The following is a 19199-nucleotide window of genomic DNA, read 5'->3' on the forward strand; positions in this document are numbered from 1 at the left end:
GCAGATGAAGCAGCAGTATCTCAGTGTACTGCACACTTGCATTCAGACAGGTGCGTATCCCATTAGCTCCAAATCAACCTCAAACAGCTGCCATGCATCTTACATCCGGTTTGTACCTCATAGGTCAGAGTTCCACATATAGAAGAATAATGGGGGATCATCTGCACAAGGAGAAGTGTATTTTCAAAGCGGATGCAGAGAAGGATGTGGGAGCAAGACCAAAGCCTCAGAGACAGAGGAAGAGTGGTGCAGGTCACACTGATGTCGTACTTCCAAAAATAGTCAACAGATGATAGATGTGTTTCAGAGTTTGCAATTGTGAAAGCTTTGAAACAATGTGTGAGTGTAGTTTGTTCAATGTAACCGTTCTACATATACATGCTGTGGCACAAATGATCAAATAATACTTCATCTATCCCAGACCATGAAATGTGTTTGATAGTGACCTACACATATTAAACAGGTAGGTCTATGCTTTCCAAGTCCAACGTCAATATACTTATTATTAACTGTATTTATATGCTTAGTAGAATAAAAATGTCAGTCAGTACTGTTTTGGAAACTTCATTGTCTGAGTTTTTAAGAATAAAGATTTTGTGAAGCTGACTGAGCTATAGATGAATTTACAGTGAAGTCACCTGATATAGAAAGGGGTCATCTTACTCTCTGTTAGCTGTGGCCATTTAGTCATTAATTAGCTCAGAAACCTAAAACCCATAATCTGTGTCAGATGTCACTATTGTGTTGACAACTTGAGAAAGGCCCATTTACTACAGAACATACACAATAAACGTTTGTGGTGACTTCAGATTTCAATAAATATGTGAATAATGAATTAATCAGTGACATTTATTAATCATGTATTGAACATGATATTAGTTAGAATTATTGTCACAGTGCTTAAAGTAAAGGCTAATTTCTGCCAATTACACAATTTTTTGTTCAAACATTTTTTCATTAGGTGTTCATAAATCACAATGAAGAGAAGACATCTTAAAAACAAGCAATTCACAAGCACAATAAACCCTCAGAATTATCTTCATATGTTAACATATGAAGTAATTCCGTTTTATTTTTGTGAAAATGTTACATAAGAAATGTATCATCTTATGTATGTACAATATAGTAACTATGTCGTAATAAGAAGAAATGTTTTCCCAAATGTAAGATTTATAAATGCCAAGAGAGAGCTGTTAATAATGATTACGATTGTTTTTGTTGTTTGTTTGTCTAGTGGGGAAAATAGGTTTGAAGGCCTTTTAGCTAGTGACCAAGTTCATTCGGATGTAGCTGGAAAGTGGAAAGGATTTTTATCGCTGCCGTCGGACCAGTCCACCAAAGGGAGGCGGAGCCTTGTGATCGTCGAGGAGAGTAGCGCGGCCGCTCGCGAGGCCCCGCTCAAGAAGTAAAACAAGCGCTCACTCAATTGCGACAATTGAAACAATAATTCCGCGGCAAACATGAACTGCGTCATAGAAGGAAACTGTGTAAAAGGTACAAACTGACGAAACAAATGTGTCCATTCGGCTTCTGCTGCAATAATTACTTAAATAATCAGTTAATGTTTCGTTGTGAGTTAGTTTTAAACGTGTGTAAACAGAGGAGGCATCACTTTAAAGGTGTAAATGTGGAGGCTAACTCACCAACCTAGCTTAAATAACATTGTATTGACTATTTCACAGTGTACTTACAATTTGGCTCATTATGAAACCATGATATGACATTTTAACTTAATGTGTCCCGTTGTGTTTCAGCGTTTGGAAAAGCCATTCATGCTCTTTCACGGATTGGAAATGAACTGTGGTTGGACCCCATGGTGAAAGGGGTGAGCAGGGTGGCTCAGGGGTGAAGCCCTCACACCTTCCCTTTCCTTTCATTTACTCCCTGAATTCAGATTCTGGTATCCATTTGCCATGTAAAATATGGAACTTTTTCCTAGACAGGGCTGCAAATTCTATACATGTTCACCTGTGGTCATTAACTCCCCCCTCTTTTTGAAGCTGGCAGTGAGGTCGGTGAATTCAGCCCATTCTGCATACGCCTGCTTTCTCTTTTCACCACTGTTCTTCCAGCATTACAGCCTGGGATCAGAATCAGAGCAGCACAGTGGAGCTGTCAAGTGCAAACTGGTAATGAGGGTACGTCTGTCATATCCATCTGTCATTCCTAATGGATCTGTACATCACCAAGGTATCTAATCTCATCTCGTCTAAAACATACTGACTCTTTCTGTTTTCAAGTCTGTGCTTCCCCTTTTTCGGTGTTTGACTTCGATCGAGCGTAATGTGGAACAATGTCAGATTACAATCGACAGTCCCGGTGACCGAGTGATAATACTGTTTTTCTGTAGGCACGGTAGGAAACATTACACTGTTGTAAACTAAATATGTATTATTACCCCAAACCTTACCATGAACTGTTATCAGTGTGTTTTCCCTTTGCCATGTTCTAATCTAGTGGGTGCTATGAATGATACTTCTATAGGTGTCATTTCATATTGGCAGCACTTGGTGGCAGTATGCTCCAAATTCATATCCTGTCTCTGCTTCTGTGACAGGTATCACTAAAACCTACAACATACGCTTCCAGGAAAGTGAGGCGCTCCAGGCAGTGTTTGCGTCACACCTCTGTCCCAATGTGCTCAAGGCTCAGGCCAGGTTGGCACCTCAGTAGCAGCTCCTGTCCTGCATCCACACAAACACCTGCTCCGCTGTTGCGAGGCTTAGAAATCCACCTTTAACTTGTCACCTTCAGGACAAAATACAATTTACAGTCCGCATTTTGTCTGTCAGCAAGATTTATGTGTCCATTCGTTGATGTTCACGATTAGAGCCTCAACTTATCCACTCAATATCACAGATGTATTGGGTATATTGTTTAGATCAATTTAGCTCACATTTCAGCAGTTGCATTATTAAGTATATACAACACATATTTCTCTTAATTCACTCTTAACTAAGTGCTTTCATCTCCGTTTCATTCGTTGTTGCATCTGTAGGCTTTTTGGTGACATGGTGACGCATTTCCCAGCAACTCAGGAAGAAATCACCCTTGCTATGACTCCTCACAGAGTCATTCTGAGGAATTACTATGACGGCAATGGTGTGCTTTTTTATGTTTCTTTGAAAACTAAATCCATGAGGCGTGCATTTCCTGTGATAGGTTATCAATGTGGTGACATGTGGTTTGCATCTGGAAAGCAAAGATTATCATGTTATGGCAAATTAGTCCAAACTGATTCTTGGCAGAGGCTCTCTCAGTGGTTAAGAAACAATGTTGCTGTATATGACCCAGACCTGACCCAGACCTGCTTTGGTTACAGACCACATGAAGATGATGTGCACTGAGATGTCCTTGCACCCAAACGAGTTTGACTACTTTCAGGTCAGAGTGGACTCGGACATAACCTTCTGCCTGAAGGAGTTGAGGGTAACAGGGTTATTTTGGGATTTATCCTGACATATGAGAATATTGTGTGTGTGGGGGGGGTGTGTGTATGTGGGGGTGTGTATGTCAGCTTGTGTGTGTAATTGGCGCACAGTGGTTTTCATGTTTAAGAGGTCATATGTCTGGAATCTGGATACTCAAGCTTGTGTACTCTCTCATTTACAAGTGAACTTTCCCCTCAGCACTGTGACTTTATAGCAAATATGACCTCAGTGAAGCTTATTGCTACTCATAAAATTCGGTGGTCACGAGTATGAATTACAGGTTCCACTCTCCATAGTTTGTTGTATAATGTAACTAAAGTCTGTATATCAGAATGTTCAAGATATCATTCAACTGTTTTATATTTTAAGTAACCATAAAATGTGTAATTGAGTCCATTGTTTCTTGATTATTGAGGTGTGAAATTCACTGGAAATTGATTTATTGACTTATAAACATACAGAAACATAACAAAAACAATCTTGAAGACAAAATAGGACTTAAATATAGCAACATTGCTGTGTTGTTGTCTCGTCTCTGGTTTGCCATTTGGAAATTTGGAATATGAATTGTTCACTGTTTTAGTTCAGTTAAAGAGACTTGACCGACATTAACACCCACAATTGTTGTCCCTAATGTTTTGGAATGTTTCTCCACATACCACTGTCAGGCTCCTCATTAGCCGAGGGCCTGGACACGGGCAGAGGTCAGCCTGAGCTGACAAAACACTCGTCTCTGGATCGTTGGGTTTTAAATGTTATTGTCACACTATACATATAAATGTACATGAAGGTAAAAGCTTTGTGAATTGCTGCTTCTCTTTTGTAGGGTTTACTGTCCTTTGCAGAGTCACTTTGCCTACCAGTGTCTGCCCACTTTGGTGCTGCAGGAACGTAAGTGTCTCTGCCTTCAAGACTAGTTTGAAAGACGTTCATAGCTTATGTTACATGGAACACGGTCAGTGCTTATGTCTATGATTGTAAATTGTATTTACCCAGGTGATCCATTGCTGTGATCTCTTTCTATTAATGTTACATACAATTCTACTAACAATACAGTTGTGTTGAGTAATCCACCAACAGGAAAGTAGATTTCCGTCCTGTCCCTGGACACTGGCCTGGTCAGATCTCTTTTTGTGTGTGGAATGTTGTTTGTAGGCCCGTGTGCTTCAGTGTGGAGGATTTGGTCCTGGAGGCCAGTGTGGTGCTGGCAACTCTGATGAACTCTGACAGCCAGGGTTCATCTCAGCCTACACAGACCCCAACCCCTACAACACCCAGGTAACAAACACTGCTCTGTCACTACATGTACATGCACATAAAATACTATTATTATATCACAATCCAAAGTCTACATTTTTAAATGTACATTGTTGGTGTATTAGGGAATATGACCAAATCTTCCCACAGTGCTCTACCCGACCTCTCTCAGATCAGACTGATGGCCCCACTGGCAGTTTTTAGCTTTCTAAGAGGGCTTAGTGTTACAGCATTCGGTCTTGAATCTGTAACAGAGATAAATAGGGCAAGAGGACATGTAGGTTAGCAGCCTGTCTAGCTGTCAGCCTGTAATCCTTCATCTTCGCACTGCTCGGTTGGTTAGCTGTTCTGCTGATGTCACTGTCTCTTTCACTGCAGCTTGAGGCACCAGTCCCAGCTGGACTGGTGAGTATCTGGGTTATTTGTAGCCTTGTACATGGCTGGGGGTCCACAGAAAGTGATGAGCAGGCAGTATTTTAGCACTTCTGTCCCCATTGCTCAGGAATTCAACTGTAAGCAGATCTAATGTACTTTCTATTTTCTGTTCTTCAACTGGAAAATTCAGGCTTTTTCCTTATAGACAGTATGCATAATCAGTGTTTTTGATAGAGTCCAAATACAACAAATGAAGTTTGCTTGAGGCGTTTAAGAACCAGCTTGTTCTCTTTTCCTCCTCCTGTGTTGTTCCTCTTTACGTTTGTGGTGTGTGTTTCTCTTACGTTTATGACGCACCGCGGTTGCATGCACAGGATTGTTTTCGTGCGAGTTTGTATGATGGTTGAGATCATCAAACAACTCAGCTGATTGTAATGTGGACGACATGCCCTGTTAATGTGTTTATGAAGGTGAGCAGGTAACATTCTGGGAGGACTAGAACACTGGTACAAACTCAAATCAAACAGTGAAGCTGCTACAGTGTTTTTGTTATAATCATAACATCATAATAAATAATAATTGTGTCAATGTCAGAAAACAAAACACCTTCTTTATTTAATTAGTGCCATACACACCACAAGTGTTGTCAGTACTGTATAAATATTAGAATTAGTGTAAATGCACTTTATGACAGCCGAAGAATACTAAGACAAAAAAATAAGACTAAGAGATCTGCAGCAAGAGCTTTTGGTTTGACCAAATGATAGTATAAAGTAGTAGTATACAGTAGTAGTATAGTATATACAGGGATACTACACCCACCCTCAACCAAGTGTCAGGGGTATTAAAAAAAGTCATTATAGATTTTGTGACAGAGATGTGTGTTCTGTGTGTCCTCAGGTACGGAGCTGCTGCTGCTGCTGCTCCACCTGTGAGTCTGTGTGAGGCTGAAGTCAGGGAGGCTCCTATTCCTGCTGAAACTGAGGTGGTTGCATCCAGCCAGGGCAGCCCTATGTTCAGCCCACCTGTCTCCATGAAGATTCTGCCTCGTATTGAGGGCTGTGACAGACTTGGAGTGCTTGATGAGGCGAATGCCAGCGCCGTCTCAACCCCTGCTTCCACTCAGGTGACTGGGGAGCTTCCTGTGGGGCTAATTAGATTGCTGAGGGAACTCAATATCCTTAATGCTTGGGTTAATTTACATTGTAAAGCGTCAAAGGGCTTCTACTTTACTCTGGAAGCATGTCAGGTTTGCCATAATGCCTGAGGTGAAACAAGATGAAATAAGATGAGCAAGGTGACATTCAATGTGCTGTGTGATAATTGTGCTTATATAGCATTTGTTTTGAGTCCTGAGTATTTTTCTTGCTGATCAACCCCTTGAGGTCGACCATTGTCACTGGTGTTAAGATTCCCCCCCCCCCCCCCCAAAAAAAATCCTGATTTTCTACTCAATGTTGAGATTCTGCTTCCATGTTTTTTCCTCATGACGTTAGAACAATCTTTGCAGCTTTTGTTAAGAGGCTAGGTCAATGTGTACATAAAATCATTTTGCGTTCCAACCATTAGAAGCCACAGAATCAACAGGTTACTAAAACCTTAATTTAAATGTAATTAGACTGATGTACATTTTTATTGACCTGACCATAACCTTGTTTGTGTTGTGTCTTTCCTCTGTAGATCTGCTCCCTCCTCTTCAGGGCCTTGTCCTCAGAGCAGCACGATGAGGATTGTGCCATCATGCTGGACGTGCTCGCATGTTACAGTGATGAAGAGGACATTGAGGAAGACTTTACAAGAAGTCCTTCACTGTAAGAACACGGCCTTTAAACGACGACTATTCATTTCTCATCATTTGAGTTTAAAAGTCTGAATTAATCTTTGATGCTACAGTAGATATAAGACCCAACATGAAACAGCCATGATGATGAATTTACTTTCCTATTTAAAAACAAATGTTCACGGTTTAAAATGATTTGCCTTCCGTGTTAAAGTTGTCCATAACATTCTGTGGACAGTATGTGCACATTGTATGGCATTAAGTGTAGCTGAAACAGAAAGTTAAAACACATGAAGTGGAAGCTGACTCCTTGATCCATGACGACATAGCAAGAGGCTAAAAGGTGCCACACCTGTCTGCTGAATATGTGAGACACGCCTGCTGGACTGAGGAATGTGAAAGTACACTCATCAGTTTGGTGTCAAGTGCTGCCTTTTTTCTGTATTGAGTAACAGTTCAGACAGAGATACGTGAAGTTAACTGTACCTTAGGCAGATGCAGAGCTATAATGTGATGAAGTTCAAATTAAATCACAAAGACGACAGATACAACAGGATAATAAATACTATACTCTTTATTCAAAAACATTTTAAAACTTTTTTTTTTTTTTTTACAGAGCATAGTTCTGCACTGAACTGTACATCCAAAATATATAGACACATGCAGCTCTGTTTGTAACATGGTTTGTGTTTGGAAGAGGAAATTGAAGCAGAATGGTGTGAAAGTGAAAGCGCAGGTGTGAGACAGGAAGTGGGAGCCACGAAGCTGAATGTGATCAAAACCAACTGTCTGGGAGGATTGCTCTAGAATATTAAGGCTGCTTGGATTGTCCTCAGTGCTATAATGCTTAACAACTCACATTTGGACCATTCAGTGGGTCTCACCTCTATCAGCTCTTTGGGCTCCAATTCAAAATGACTCCCCTGCACTTCCCTCATGTCAACAAGTCAGATTAACAGGAGAACAGTCTTCTATTAAATAGTGCATATTGTAACTGGGGATCTAAAAACCCACAAGGTGGATTTCTAAGCAAGGGATGACGGCTTTATCACAAGACTCAGACTAAGTGCTGGACAAAATACTAAAGCTGTCTGACTCTTATGGCTGGCACGTAGGAACTTAAAGAATAATGTATGTTTGCCAGTATCAGTAACACCTGATACAAGGTATATCAGCACCACAGTATAACGTGACATGAAATATCTATAACTGTGGTAAAGGTTGTAACTGATGACGTTGATGAAAAGGAAGTTTGACCAGTTTTCACACGATCACTGCAGTGACCTGATGCATATGTACATACAGTATGGATGTGCCTGTGGAGCTTGACAGCAAGGGAGAGACGGGAGATGCTGATTGTGAGCTGAAGTTTCTAAAGCTACTCTGATGCAGTGATCAGTCCATAGAATTCACTGATTCCCGCCCAAAGAAGTAACAAAAATATGTTTGGTCACCGGACCAACTTCCACTGTGTTGAGCTTTTTCAGATATGCTTAAGCTTTGTGCGTATAAGGCTGCAAGACCAGTTCAGCCCAGTGGATATAGACAAGTTTGTGTGGCCTTCACATATACAATTACATATACAATTAAGAGGACACTTACTGCACATCTCAACACATGCGCGCGCGCGCGCACACACACACACACACACACCACACATCATACACCCACTACATCTTCCGCAGCAGCTGTGAGATTAAAGGGAGTATATCAACAATTCTCTAAAAGGCTTCTTAAACTTTAACATCCCCATCAACAGCCCTGACTATTTATTTGTGCAAGACATGAACTGCACTGGTATGTAAAAGGCAGCTGCTACACTTCATGAAACCCTACTGCATCCACCTGCCCCCCAAAAACCATAGGAAAATGCCGTACATCACAACAACGTTTAACAGAATATTCTGGGGAGAACAAACCCGTTACAAAACACCCTGCACCCACCTGTAAGGTTCCAGGCCGCTTGAGAGAAACTGGTTTCTGTACCATTTCAACCCCTTTTTGCAGTCCTTTGGCACAATGTTGCCACCTTTCCATACCGGAGCGCCCTGTGCGGCCATTTCCTAGGTGGATCCCTTTGTGACTCTCAGTGTGTTAACATGCACGATAAAACCGCAATTAAGGCAATGCAAACCCCCCCAATGTAATGTATACACCTTAATGTGATTGCAATCTGCACAAATCACAGTATGCTTCCTCGGACCTAGTAATGGACCTAGATTATGGGACTGTAAACCGATTTGTTCAGGCATGTAAACGTCGGAGTATACCACCTCTGCATGCATTTCCTCAGTGGGATGATTCACCTCATATAGTGATTACACAATGAGTCATGTATACTCGGAAAACGGCAGAGTACTGTTGATTCCAGCAGCAAAGGGCCTCTTAGTAGTCTAACAACTACCACCTGGCTGCATCATCCCAACCCAAGCCAGAAGAAAGGAGAGGTGGCCCATCAACTACGTACGCAATGACAGTTCATCCCATTGTGGGGGATTATCCAGTGACTAGGCCTCAACTCTGCATGACGTGCCGCGTCTCAGCTCCACTGCTGCCAATCCCTGATGTATACAAGATGATCACATCGAAGAAGTGGGCACATATGAGTTTTTAGGGAATGATGATCGGCTTGGGAAAGTAGAGCCAGACGATGTGGGAGAGCATCTGACATTGGTTCTTCATCCTGGCCAGCAGGAAACAACCACTTCCACAGTCTGCAGGGGTACTCGTCGACCCTCAACACAAACTCTAGTCCGTATATTCTGCCACTATTGACAGCAACACTGTGATGTCATCTGGCTTTCCCCCTAGAGAAAAATCACAACGCTCAGTTAGGATAGAGACAGTCAATTAATGCAGCAAGTTTCCACATTGTCAATATACATGTTCCCTTTTCATGAATTCAAATCATTATCAGAATCTCATCTGGTTCAAGAAGAACTTGGTCACTTACCTCTGACATTCAATCCATTGTCACAGGCAAACTGTGCAAAAGGTGACATGTAGTTGGGGTCATAAGCCAGATCATGAGCCTGTTCTGCGATGCTCCTGGCAGTCTTCTGGATGCTCTCATAATTGGTGTTCTGAGGAGCAAAACACGACAAGCATGAAGTTTGTTTTCGAGTCCCATTTCTCACTCAAGCAAACCTGTTCATGCCTCAGTCTTACCTTGAGTTTCTGCAGCTCATGTAGGATCATGTAGTCAGGCATGTTGTCAAAGAGACCATCAGTTGCAGTGAGGATAATGTCCCCAAGCTGAACATCAAAGGTGGAGCTGTCTGCAGCGTCAGGACTGCAATGCCACACAGACACAATCAGACCAATATCCAACTCTTCCCCTTTATACTTGGCAAAGAAAATCTGTCTATTCAGATCTGACTTTAATCAGCACTGGCTTCCCCTCTGCTTGAGGAACACCCAAAGATTACAGCGGATTACTATGGAGAGCACTGCCAGGGTATAAAAGCCAGACTACCTACTGCTACTGATATTCCATCAGTTACTACTAATGACAATACCATATGCAAGATGAGTTCTAAGAATCATCACATGCTGTCCCTAGAATCTTTGATCCAATTAAATCCCCACATGGTGCAGCCATTATGAGCACTCATTTATATAACCAGAACCAAGTTTGTGTCCTAGTGTCAAGTTCGCTTCTCGGAGGGTGCTCTTACTAACATGCTGATGATTACACATACGGAAATGCAATAACAAAAACACAATCTGGCCTTTTTGTTCTCTTGTGGCTTAGGGAAATAATTTAGGTTTTGTTGTTGTAAAGTTTTCCAAAATGGTACATTTCAGAGTATTTTCGAGAGCTACTGGAATTAATGGTGTGATTGGAATCGAGTTCAGGCCATTAATAATTCTCAACTGTTTATATCACTGTACCATTTGTGACACGCAGGTCAGCCTTTGAGACATGAATGAAGCCCGAGATAATTTGCCAGTTTATGATTGAACAACTCTTTAAAAAGGTGGCTGGACCTGCAGGCACAGGATTGGCTGTGAACTGAAGCTTGCCTACCAGCCCACGCAGACTTTGACCTTGGCAAACATCCAGTGCTTGTCTCAGACTCACAGTTAAGTCTACGGTGGTGTTGCTGGCATGCTGCTGCAGTAATAAGACGCGGCTTCACTGACCTCTGACAGCCTGCTACACTACAGCTCAGTTTTGCTGCCCTCAGGACTCTGGTGCAGAGACATAATCAGCAATACATTTTGTGAATCCTTGGTTTAAACTTTCTGTGTTGCTTCTGCCTGCATGATATCTGTGCTGTTCCTGTTCTGATTCTGATTGGTCAAAGCGGGGGCCAAAAAAAATACCAACCAAACCAATACCAACTGACTGATGTCAGAGCCATAATTGTACATGTAGTGGTTTCAGACTGGTCAATAATAGCACAATAGCTCTAACAAGTTTACTTACTTACTTTACTGAGCTAGACTAACCTGTCACTGAGGACGGCCCCCTCAGCTCCCGGGGGAACAATGGACAGCTGGAAGGGCGTGTTGAAGTAGTGCTGCTGCTCGTCTGAACGATGGACCACTTCTCCGCCCCGAACCACAAGGAAACCCGAGTCGCCCAGGTTAGCCGTATGAAGCCGGTGACTCTGTCGATCCAACACCACGATGCAGGCCGTGCTACTGCCTGCATGTGACAGAAAGACCACAAGGGAGATTTTTGATTACTGAGGTCAGGTTGAACACACAGATAGGGATACTACAATCAGCGTAATGGTTGTGTGAATTCTTGGAGGTCCACCATCTGTGTGATGGTGAAGAGGAAACACGAGCTGGTGTAGCAGACGGATGGTGGGCAGCCACACCCTGCTGGTGATTCATCTGGCTCACCAAAATATGCTCTGTGGGATCAACCTTCAAAACCCCTCTCACACTATGACTCACTCCTTTCTTCTCTGCAGCAGTACAATTACACACACTGCTGGCCTCAAAGATCATTCCCTCTGCCTTGACGGAGCAGCACAATACAGTGTTGTTTCCCCTTGTAAAGATGTGATAACAGAGTGGAAAAGTACTGACACCAACCCAGACAGACAGTTGCCTAAAATATGTGTCCAAGCTCCACGTTTGTGCACGCTGCATTGTCAGGAAACGGTGCGATGGAGGGAAGCCACTGTGGAGACGAGGGCAGGCCAGGACTTGGGACATTCCCAAGACTTCTTAATGCAATCTGGCTGTTACATGACTCATGTTGCAAAGATTCGTCATTCAGCCAGTGAAGCACACAGATTGAAACAAACAACCTAGCCTTAAATGGCATACTCAAAACCAAACCACATGGGGAATTCGCTGCTATTTTTCAAGCCCTCTGCTGCATAGGTTGGAGTCTCCTCTCCAACAGGACACAGGGCACAGGACGATCTAAACAGGCTTCGGTCTGCCTTAATGTACATTTACAGGTGTGTGTGTGTGTAAGCATTAAGACTTTATGAGCACAGTTTGCAGTGGAGTGACTCACCCAGTAATGGCACTTTGTTCTGCAGGAGTTCATAGTAGCTGGTTGTCAGCACTCCCACAGGGTTGCTGGGGACAAAGCGTCCTTCCTTCACAAGCCGCTCACACGTCTTCATCAGTGTACCTGAGAACTGTGAAGGGTCCACGCCATAGTCTCGCCAACCACCCACTCCATCTGCCACACCTGAAAACAGACAGTCAAGTATTGAAAAGCTTTTCTTTACTCTACATTGACTCAGTCTTTGCAAATATTGACGCCTCATTATTATAAGTCTTCACAAACATAATAAGGGAGTGCTTTTGGTTTGGAGTGACTACAAGACGAGGAATGCACAATTTTTTTGCATTCCTTATACGTCTGTCTTTGTTGGTTGTATTTTTCCACAAGTGAGGATCTCAGGAGGATACGGAGAAACAAGACACAATGTCACGCAGCTGTGCCATAGACACAAACAATAGGCACTTTCACCAAGACGCTGAAAAGGACACCAAGTACAGGACATGTACACGTCAAGGAAACCTCACAGACCAGCTGTTTCATATGAACTGCCGCTTTGTCATTCTTTCAGTTATGATGAGCAGAGAGCATCTAGCCTTGGTGGTTTTATGCAGTTTTCCATCATTTGTGGTACCTCAATTCATTTTAAGTTCCTGCACATTGGAAAAAAAAACGCTGTGTTGCCCTGTAGCTAAGAAGTTGCATAACTGGTCAGCCACACAGCCGGTAATCCACTCATCTTCAAATTTAAATCTGGCTCACATGATCAATGGCATCAATAACAGTTACAACTGCACTTATCTTTCTATGGAAATTACTTTGTTCATTAATACCACTTGTTCCCAATGGAGCCTTTTGTCGGACACATTATTTCCCTAGAAAGGAAACTTTAGTCTTGTTACTCCCAGGACGCAGGCATCTGTTTCACTGACCATACAAGGATGGTGCTCCGGGTCGCCTCAGTGTGTGTGCCAGAACAGAAACAGCCCTGCTCACAGCAGAGGGTAATTGTAATTGATCAAACCTAAAATAACCAGCTAGTGAAAGGAAGTCCTATTTCTGTTATTGTGTCTCCTGGTGAGTGTGAGTCAGTACGGTTGCACAGCCTTGGCCAGGCAAAAACAAAAAGGAACAGTAAATATGAATAGGCGAGAATAATAATATGGTTAATAAACTGGATTAGCACTTAAATCACTCATCATTTAGAGGCTGTATCATTTTTCAAACCATAGGTGTCCATGGTATGTTTGAATAACTCTTGTGTGACACAACACACAATATCCCATAGTGCCTCCATAACAAAAGAGTTAACACAAAGGGTAAACAAGCTTGTGGTGTTTTGGCTCCTTGGCTTTGGAACAGCTTCACACTTAACTGGAGATCAGATACCATTTTGAACTAATTTTACACATATCATATAGGTACACACAAGTTCCGATCAAGGCTATCGATTGTGATTAAAATACAGAAAATAGTTTTGTGACGTAGATAAACAGACCACACAATGAAGCTCGAGGATGTGATGTTGGCAGAATGTATCTCAATCGCATAGTGGACATTTGTTTAGAGGTTTTAAATAATAAAAAACAAACAATACAATCAGCGGTGGACACACGTGTGACCCAATCAGATTAAAGGGTAGACATTTTGGCAGGTCATCATGCAACAACCCAGCTAGCTACAACCCTATGTGGCTCATGTTTATCGAGCAAACGAACTAGATACGAACCCAAAACATCGGCGGATCTGTGTCGGGCGATGAAACACGCGTCGTCCCCGTAGCACATCCCTTTCTTTAGGATGCCTTTGCGGAAATCCTTGCCGAAGCCGCAGCTCGCTGTCACCAGGCTGTAGTCGCGGCTATCTGTCTGAGAAAGTCCGCCGATGACAGCTCTGGCAAACAGGCGACCGTACGACAGCACGGACAACATCACCTACACGGCGGCTCCACCTCGGAACCACCGGCCAAGCTAGCAGCGCTAGCTTAGCGTCGATGGAAGTGAACAATGCCGACTCAATAACGACTTTCTGGCTCTCCTCGCGTTAACTGAACAGTAACAGCCGAAGCTTAAGCGATATCAAGCGGAGATGGGGGAGTTTCTGGTTCAGAGAGTGCTGGAGGTTCAGCGGGGGCCGTCTGTTGTGTAGCATCCGGGGCGCTGTGAGCTGTGTCTCTCCGCAGCCATGGTTTCACTTCTGTCGTTACGACGCCACACATACACAACACAGCACTCGGAGCAGCTGCCTGCCGCGCGCCCCGGTCAGCTCTCAGGTCTTGTGACTGCGCTGACGTCACGCGGCATTATGCAACCCACGCTGCCAAATAAGGAGCTCCTGGTTTCAGCCGGCGCTCAATCGGAATTATTTCATTAACTCACCGCGTTACACAAACGTTTTACAGAAGTAAACATGCCCGTGGGCAAACCTGTTCCAGAGACGCACGTATGAGGATAAACAGCGTGACTGGAACACGAAAACAAACAAACTTTCAGTGCATCGTACATGGTTAACGTTGTTATCAGCTGTAACCCGTATGTACTGACAAATATGACCCTCTCTGCCTTTTTAGGGAAACAAGGCCATTTGTATGGCACAACATTATTATCGATGTAGTGATGTAAATTCGAGGGCTTTACATAAGGCACAGAAATAAAATTTAAATATGAGGCAATAAATATGAAAACATTGAAAAAAACTGCTTTACATAAGGGACTAAGAATCTTTTTTTAAAATGCAAAAAAAAGGTTATAGTGATACGATAGTGATGCCAGAAGTTTATTCTAGGTGCATGAACACTAACAGCTGCTTTCTTGGTGTTTGGTGTTGACTCTTAGAAGTAAAAAAATTAAGGGCTGATGCTTAAAAGTCTGGAGGGTTCATAACGCATAATTCAACGTGATGTGTAGACCTGTACAGCGCTTTGTAAACCAGCAGTGGTATTTTAAACTCTATCTTAGCACTGTCAGACACACAGTAAATTACTTTATCAGAATGTGAACATGGTATTTGTCCCATTAGCACAGGTATTAAAGGGTTAACATACAATATTGTAGACCCTTTGTGAAATCCTCACACCAAATTGAATTAATCTCTTAATGTTATCAGCCTGATGCTGAAAATTCATACCTCAGACTTGAAGATGAGCTTTGTTTACAAGTTATTTTCAGTGGTCCCATATTTGCTTAAGTAATAGAATCAAGAACAAATGATTCAAACACATATTTCCCCCTAAAATATGCTTAAAGTTTATTAGAAAGATTCAGACATTACAAGAGTGCTTTCTTTATTGATTAAATTTAGCACAGGACTTATTTAAAAATGTGATGATGTAATACGGAGTCAATGTCCCAAGATAACGTTTTCTAGAAGTAAATGGGTGTTTGTGACTTTCAATTGGTTTTATAGCCATTAACACTCAGTACTTGACAGTGAGGAAGAGATGAGTGAGACATGACAAAAAGGGAAAAATTGTGCACAGCTTAAAACAAGGCATTCCTGTGCATAAATAGCCGTATTGTTAAGTTTTTCCTGATTGAACAGTCATATGTGGCAAAGACTAGCTGCAAAATGGAGTGCAAAACACCTGAGGTTTTCATGGTGACAAATCAATTTACCCCTGTGGACAAAACAATAAAACATCTCGCCTTCATCAGGTAGGAGTGAATTTCTTTTCAGTATTGGCAGCGCGAAGGATAACCAATCCTTCAAATGCAAAAACTAAAGCAGAACAAAGGAGCGAGACTCCCAGCATTTGTTGCCCCCTCATTTCTTGGCTTGCTTGGTGACCATGTTGCGGGGTGGAGTCACTGGACGGCTGCCGTTGGGTTTCTTCTTCTCAGCTGGTTTTAAAATCTACATAAACAAAGATGACAATGATTACAGAGAGACCACCACCATTGTCAAAATGCCCGAAAGTTGAAGGCTTCCCTTTGGAAATGAAACATTTTCCAAAGACATAGATTAATTATTACTTTCCACTGAAATCTACCTGAAATGATACTACAAACTACTTCTAATACTAATTTTGTGGATGAAATGAATAACACATTGGGACAATTCAAAGACTGGGTGTAATAAAAGTTAATAGTTTAACCCAGTGTTTCCCAAACTTTTTCTTTCGCGCCCCCCTTTTATAGATCAAAAGTTTTTCAGCCCCCCCCCATACATTTCGAAAACTTACTAACAGCTGTATAAGCTATTAACTATTGATCGCTGGCCCATTTACTATTACTTTATGGTATGTAGTATGTAAGCATGTAGTATGGGAGCACGTCACCTGAAAAGAGCACATGAGTGTTTCGTCCACACTCATCATGGCTCCGGCGTTGTCAAACTCCCCACAATAGTTTGGTGCTGAGAACAAAGTCACAAGTTGCCTCTTTGCGAAGAATTCATAGCCGTCCTCAACCACCTGCAGGTCAGAGAACACATCTTAGAAACACAACACCTTCAAACAGAAAGGATCTCTAGAAGTATAGTTTGGTGTTACATACTCGACTGAATGATGCTGAATGTGTATGTACAAGTATTAAGTACCGTCCATACCACAAAGTACGTCTACATAGATGCACAGTATTTTACTGTCCTGCCGTCCTTGTATTAAGTGTTTCAGTATTAGCAGCTGTGAACTGCCAACATTGTGGCACAGCAGCACCATGAGGTCACCCTCTGTTTGTAAAGATTACCTGATGGGCACGACAGATGAGATCGAGGTCGTGCTTGTGCAGGAACTTGGCCACCACCTCTGAGCCAAAGGTGAATGATACACCCCTGTCATTCTCCCCCCAGCCCAACACATCTTTGTCTGGATCAGACCAGAGCAGATCGCAGAGCAGACCCTGGTCGGGCACGTCGGTGGGGCGCATGATGCGTCTGATCTGCTCCATGGACTGAAGGTCAGGTGACAGGCCTAAACCGTACAGCAATCACGTATAAATAAACACACCAATAACGAGGTCAGTACGTATGAAGTTTGGCTGAGCCCACAGTCAGTACACAAAGCGCACAGACAGCACAGCTCAAGGACAAATAGGAGGTGGCTGACGTCAAAGGGAGACTATTCGTACACTGTGTATTTATTTACACAGCCTCAGTGACCAGCGATGTAATGAAATGCTAAAAAAAACAATCAGCAAAAACAAATCTGCACCTTGAAATACAAATAGTTTTGCTTAGATGGTAGAAATATGAACCCACCTCCATGGCAGCAGAAGATCTTCTCATCAACAATGGCGGCAATTGGAAGGCAGTTAAAGCAATCTGTGAATGTTTTCCAGAGTTTGATGTTGTACCTTCTTTTACCTAAAATATTCAGACAGAAAAGAAGACAAGAAGAGTTAGAAAGTATAACTCTGCACAAAATAAGCTTTTTATGTCAGTCTACAAAAAAAAACTAAACTAACATGAAAACATTTTTTGACTGTCAATGTTCCATCTGTGGTTGCCGTGAGCACCACTAGGCCTTACTCACACTCATCATAGAAACCATATATTCTGTTGATTGAAGCACACTCATGGTTTCCTCTCAGCAGGAAGAAGTTCTCGGGGTATTTGATTTTGTAGGCCAGCAGTAGACAGATGGTCTCCAGAGACTGTTTCCCTCTGTCTACATAGTCTCCCAGGAACAGGTAGTTGCTCTCTGGAGGGAAGCCCCCATACTCAAACAGCCTCAGCAGGTCATAGTACTGCCCGTGGATGTCACCTGGAACATGGAGGACAATCAATACATCAGCAAAGACAAACATTCCAGACGCTGTTTTGGTGTAGTCAACACAAATCGCACTTACCACAAATCTTGAGGGGGGCTTCAAGCTCCAGCAGGATGGGCTGACTGAGGAAGATCTCCCGCGACTTCAGGCACAATCCGCGGATCTCGTTTTCCTGGAGCTGCACATTCTTCCCAGGCTTTGCTCCTCTGACTACAACCATGAAATAAACCACGGAATGATAATTGGCAGCATCAGCAGATTCACAGAGTCCAGTCCAGTTTGCTCGGTGACTTGTAGGACAAATGTTAAACGTATCTGCTGTACTGGAATGCGCAATGTTGATGCAAATCTGTAAGCAGCTACGCGTGTTCATGGTTTATCCGTGTACAATTATTCACCACAATATGTACAAAACACTGATCGAATAATTACAAATTTAGCATTCGGTAGTTGCTGTTCAGTATTTCGCAATGTTTGATAAACACGCAAACGCAAACTGTTTAATAAACATTCGCGTTTACAGATATTCCAATGCAGACAAACGAAGTAAATGAAACGTAAGCTTCGCACATATTCTTACCTTCTAAGAGGCGCTGGATGATACTGTCTATGTTGAGTTTGTCGACATCAGCCATTGCAGCGTTGATGCTAATACAGCGGGCTCAGTGAAATCGAGGTCTTGACAAAGCTAGCCAGCTAGCGAGATTAGCATTAGCTACCTTATATTAGCGTTGTTATTTTCCGGCGTAAAGTAGATGTGTCGGCGTAACCCTGTTGTCGTTCAGCTGTCTGTTTACGCTGTAAATAATACAAAAGCCCACTTAGGCATCTCAATTGTTAAAATCTGTACATCCAAGGCTGAGTTTGGGTCAGAAACCGGGACTAAAAAACAAACGTCAGCCACGTTAGCCGCTAGCTTGTGATGGTGTCCCCTCGGGTTTCTGCCGCACCTTGTAGCAGCTGGTTCAAGGAGGCTGCTGTTTAGCTGCTCCGCTGCTGACCCCTACTGGACTGGAATGGTACTTCCCCATACTTATCATTATTATTATTATTATTATTATTAGTATTATTATTATTATTTAGATGCAGTTGCAAAGATCCTGAGTCAGGACTGTATAAGCAGGAACCTTATGTCCACATAGTCGCAGGTAAATGAAATCATTCAGTGG

The 19199-nt window shown here is 42.5% G+C and overlaps 3 protein-coding genes across 3 annotated transcripts; 1 reads left to right on the plus strand and 2 right to left on the minus strand.

Moving 5' to 3' along the window:
* Positions 1–1460: 1460 nt before the first annotated feature.
* On the plus strand, positions 1461–6878 carry rad9b (RAD9 checkpoint clamp component B). The gene is made up of 11 exons (XM_076164741.1): positions 1461–1494; positions 1755–1825; positions 2001–2138; positions 2241–2355; positions 2558–2657; positions 2999–3102; positions 3323–3429; positions 4258–4322; positions 4587–4709; positions 5964–6189; positions 6744–6878. Exons 1-11 carry the CDS (start codon positions 1461–1463, stop codon positions 6876–6878), a joined length of 1218 nt encoding a protein of 405 aa, XP_076020856.1.
* A 1975-nt stretch (positions 6879–8853) lies between these two features.
* pptc7a (protein phosphatase targeting COQ7 a) lies at positions 8854–14621 on the minus strand. The gene is made up of 6 exons (XM_076164669.1): positions 14052–14621; positions 12329–12508; positions 11299–11497; positions 10012–10135; positions 9797–9926; positions 8854–9650 (listed from the first exon to the last, which is right to left on the minus strand). The coding sequence occupies exons 1-6, from the start codon at positions 14251–14253 to the stop codon at positions 9592–9594; spliced, it is 894 nt and encodes a 297-aa protein (XP_076020784.1). The 5' UTR covers positions 14254–14621; the 3' UTR covers positions 8854–9591.
* Positions 14622–15543: 922 nt separating this feature from the next.
* Positions 15544–18976, minus strand: LOC143011739 (serine/threonine-protein phosphatase PP1-gamma catalytic subunit A). The gene is made up of 7 exons (XM_076164720.1): positions 18611–18976; positions 18109–18240; positions 17793–18023; positions 17519–17623; positions 17008–17231; positions 16599–16733; positions 15544–16174 (listed from the first exon to the last, which is right to left on the minus strand). Exons 1-7 carry the CDS (start codon positions 18663–18665, stop codon positions 16085–16087), a joined length of 972 nt encoding a protein of 323 aa, XP_076020835.1. The 5' UTR covers positions 18666–18976; the 3' UTR covers positions 15544–16084.
* Positions 18977–19199: the final 223 nt, after the last annotated feature.

The sequence above is a fragment of the Genypterus blacodes genome, unplaced genomic scaffold (assembly GCF_046128005.1).
Source record: "Genypterus blacodes isolate CSIRO-AG114 ecotype Tasmania unplaced genomic scaffold, CSIRO-AGI_Gbla_v1 ptg000138l_1, whole genome shotgun sequence".
Classification (NCBI taxonomy): Eukaryota; Metazoa; Chordata; class Actinopteri; order Ophidiiformes; family Ophidiidae; genus Genypterus; species Genypterus blacodes.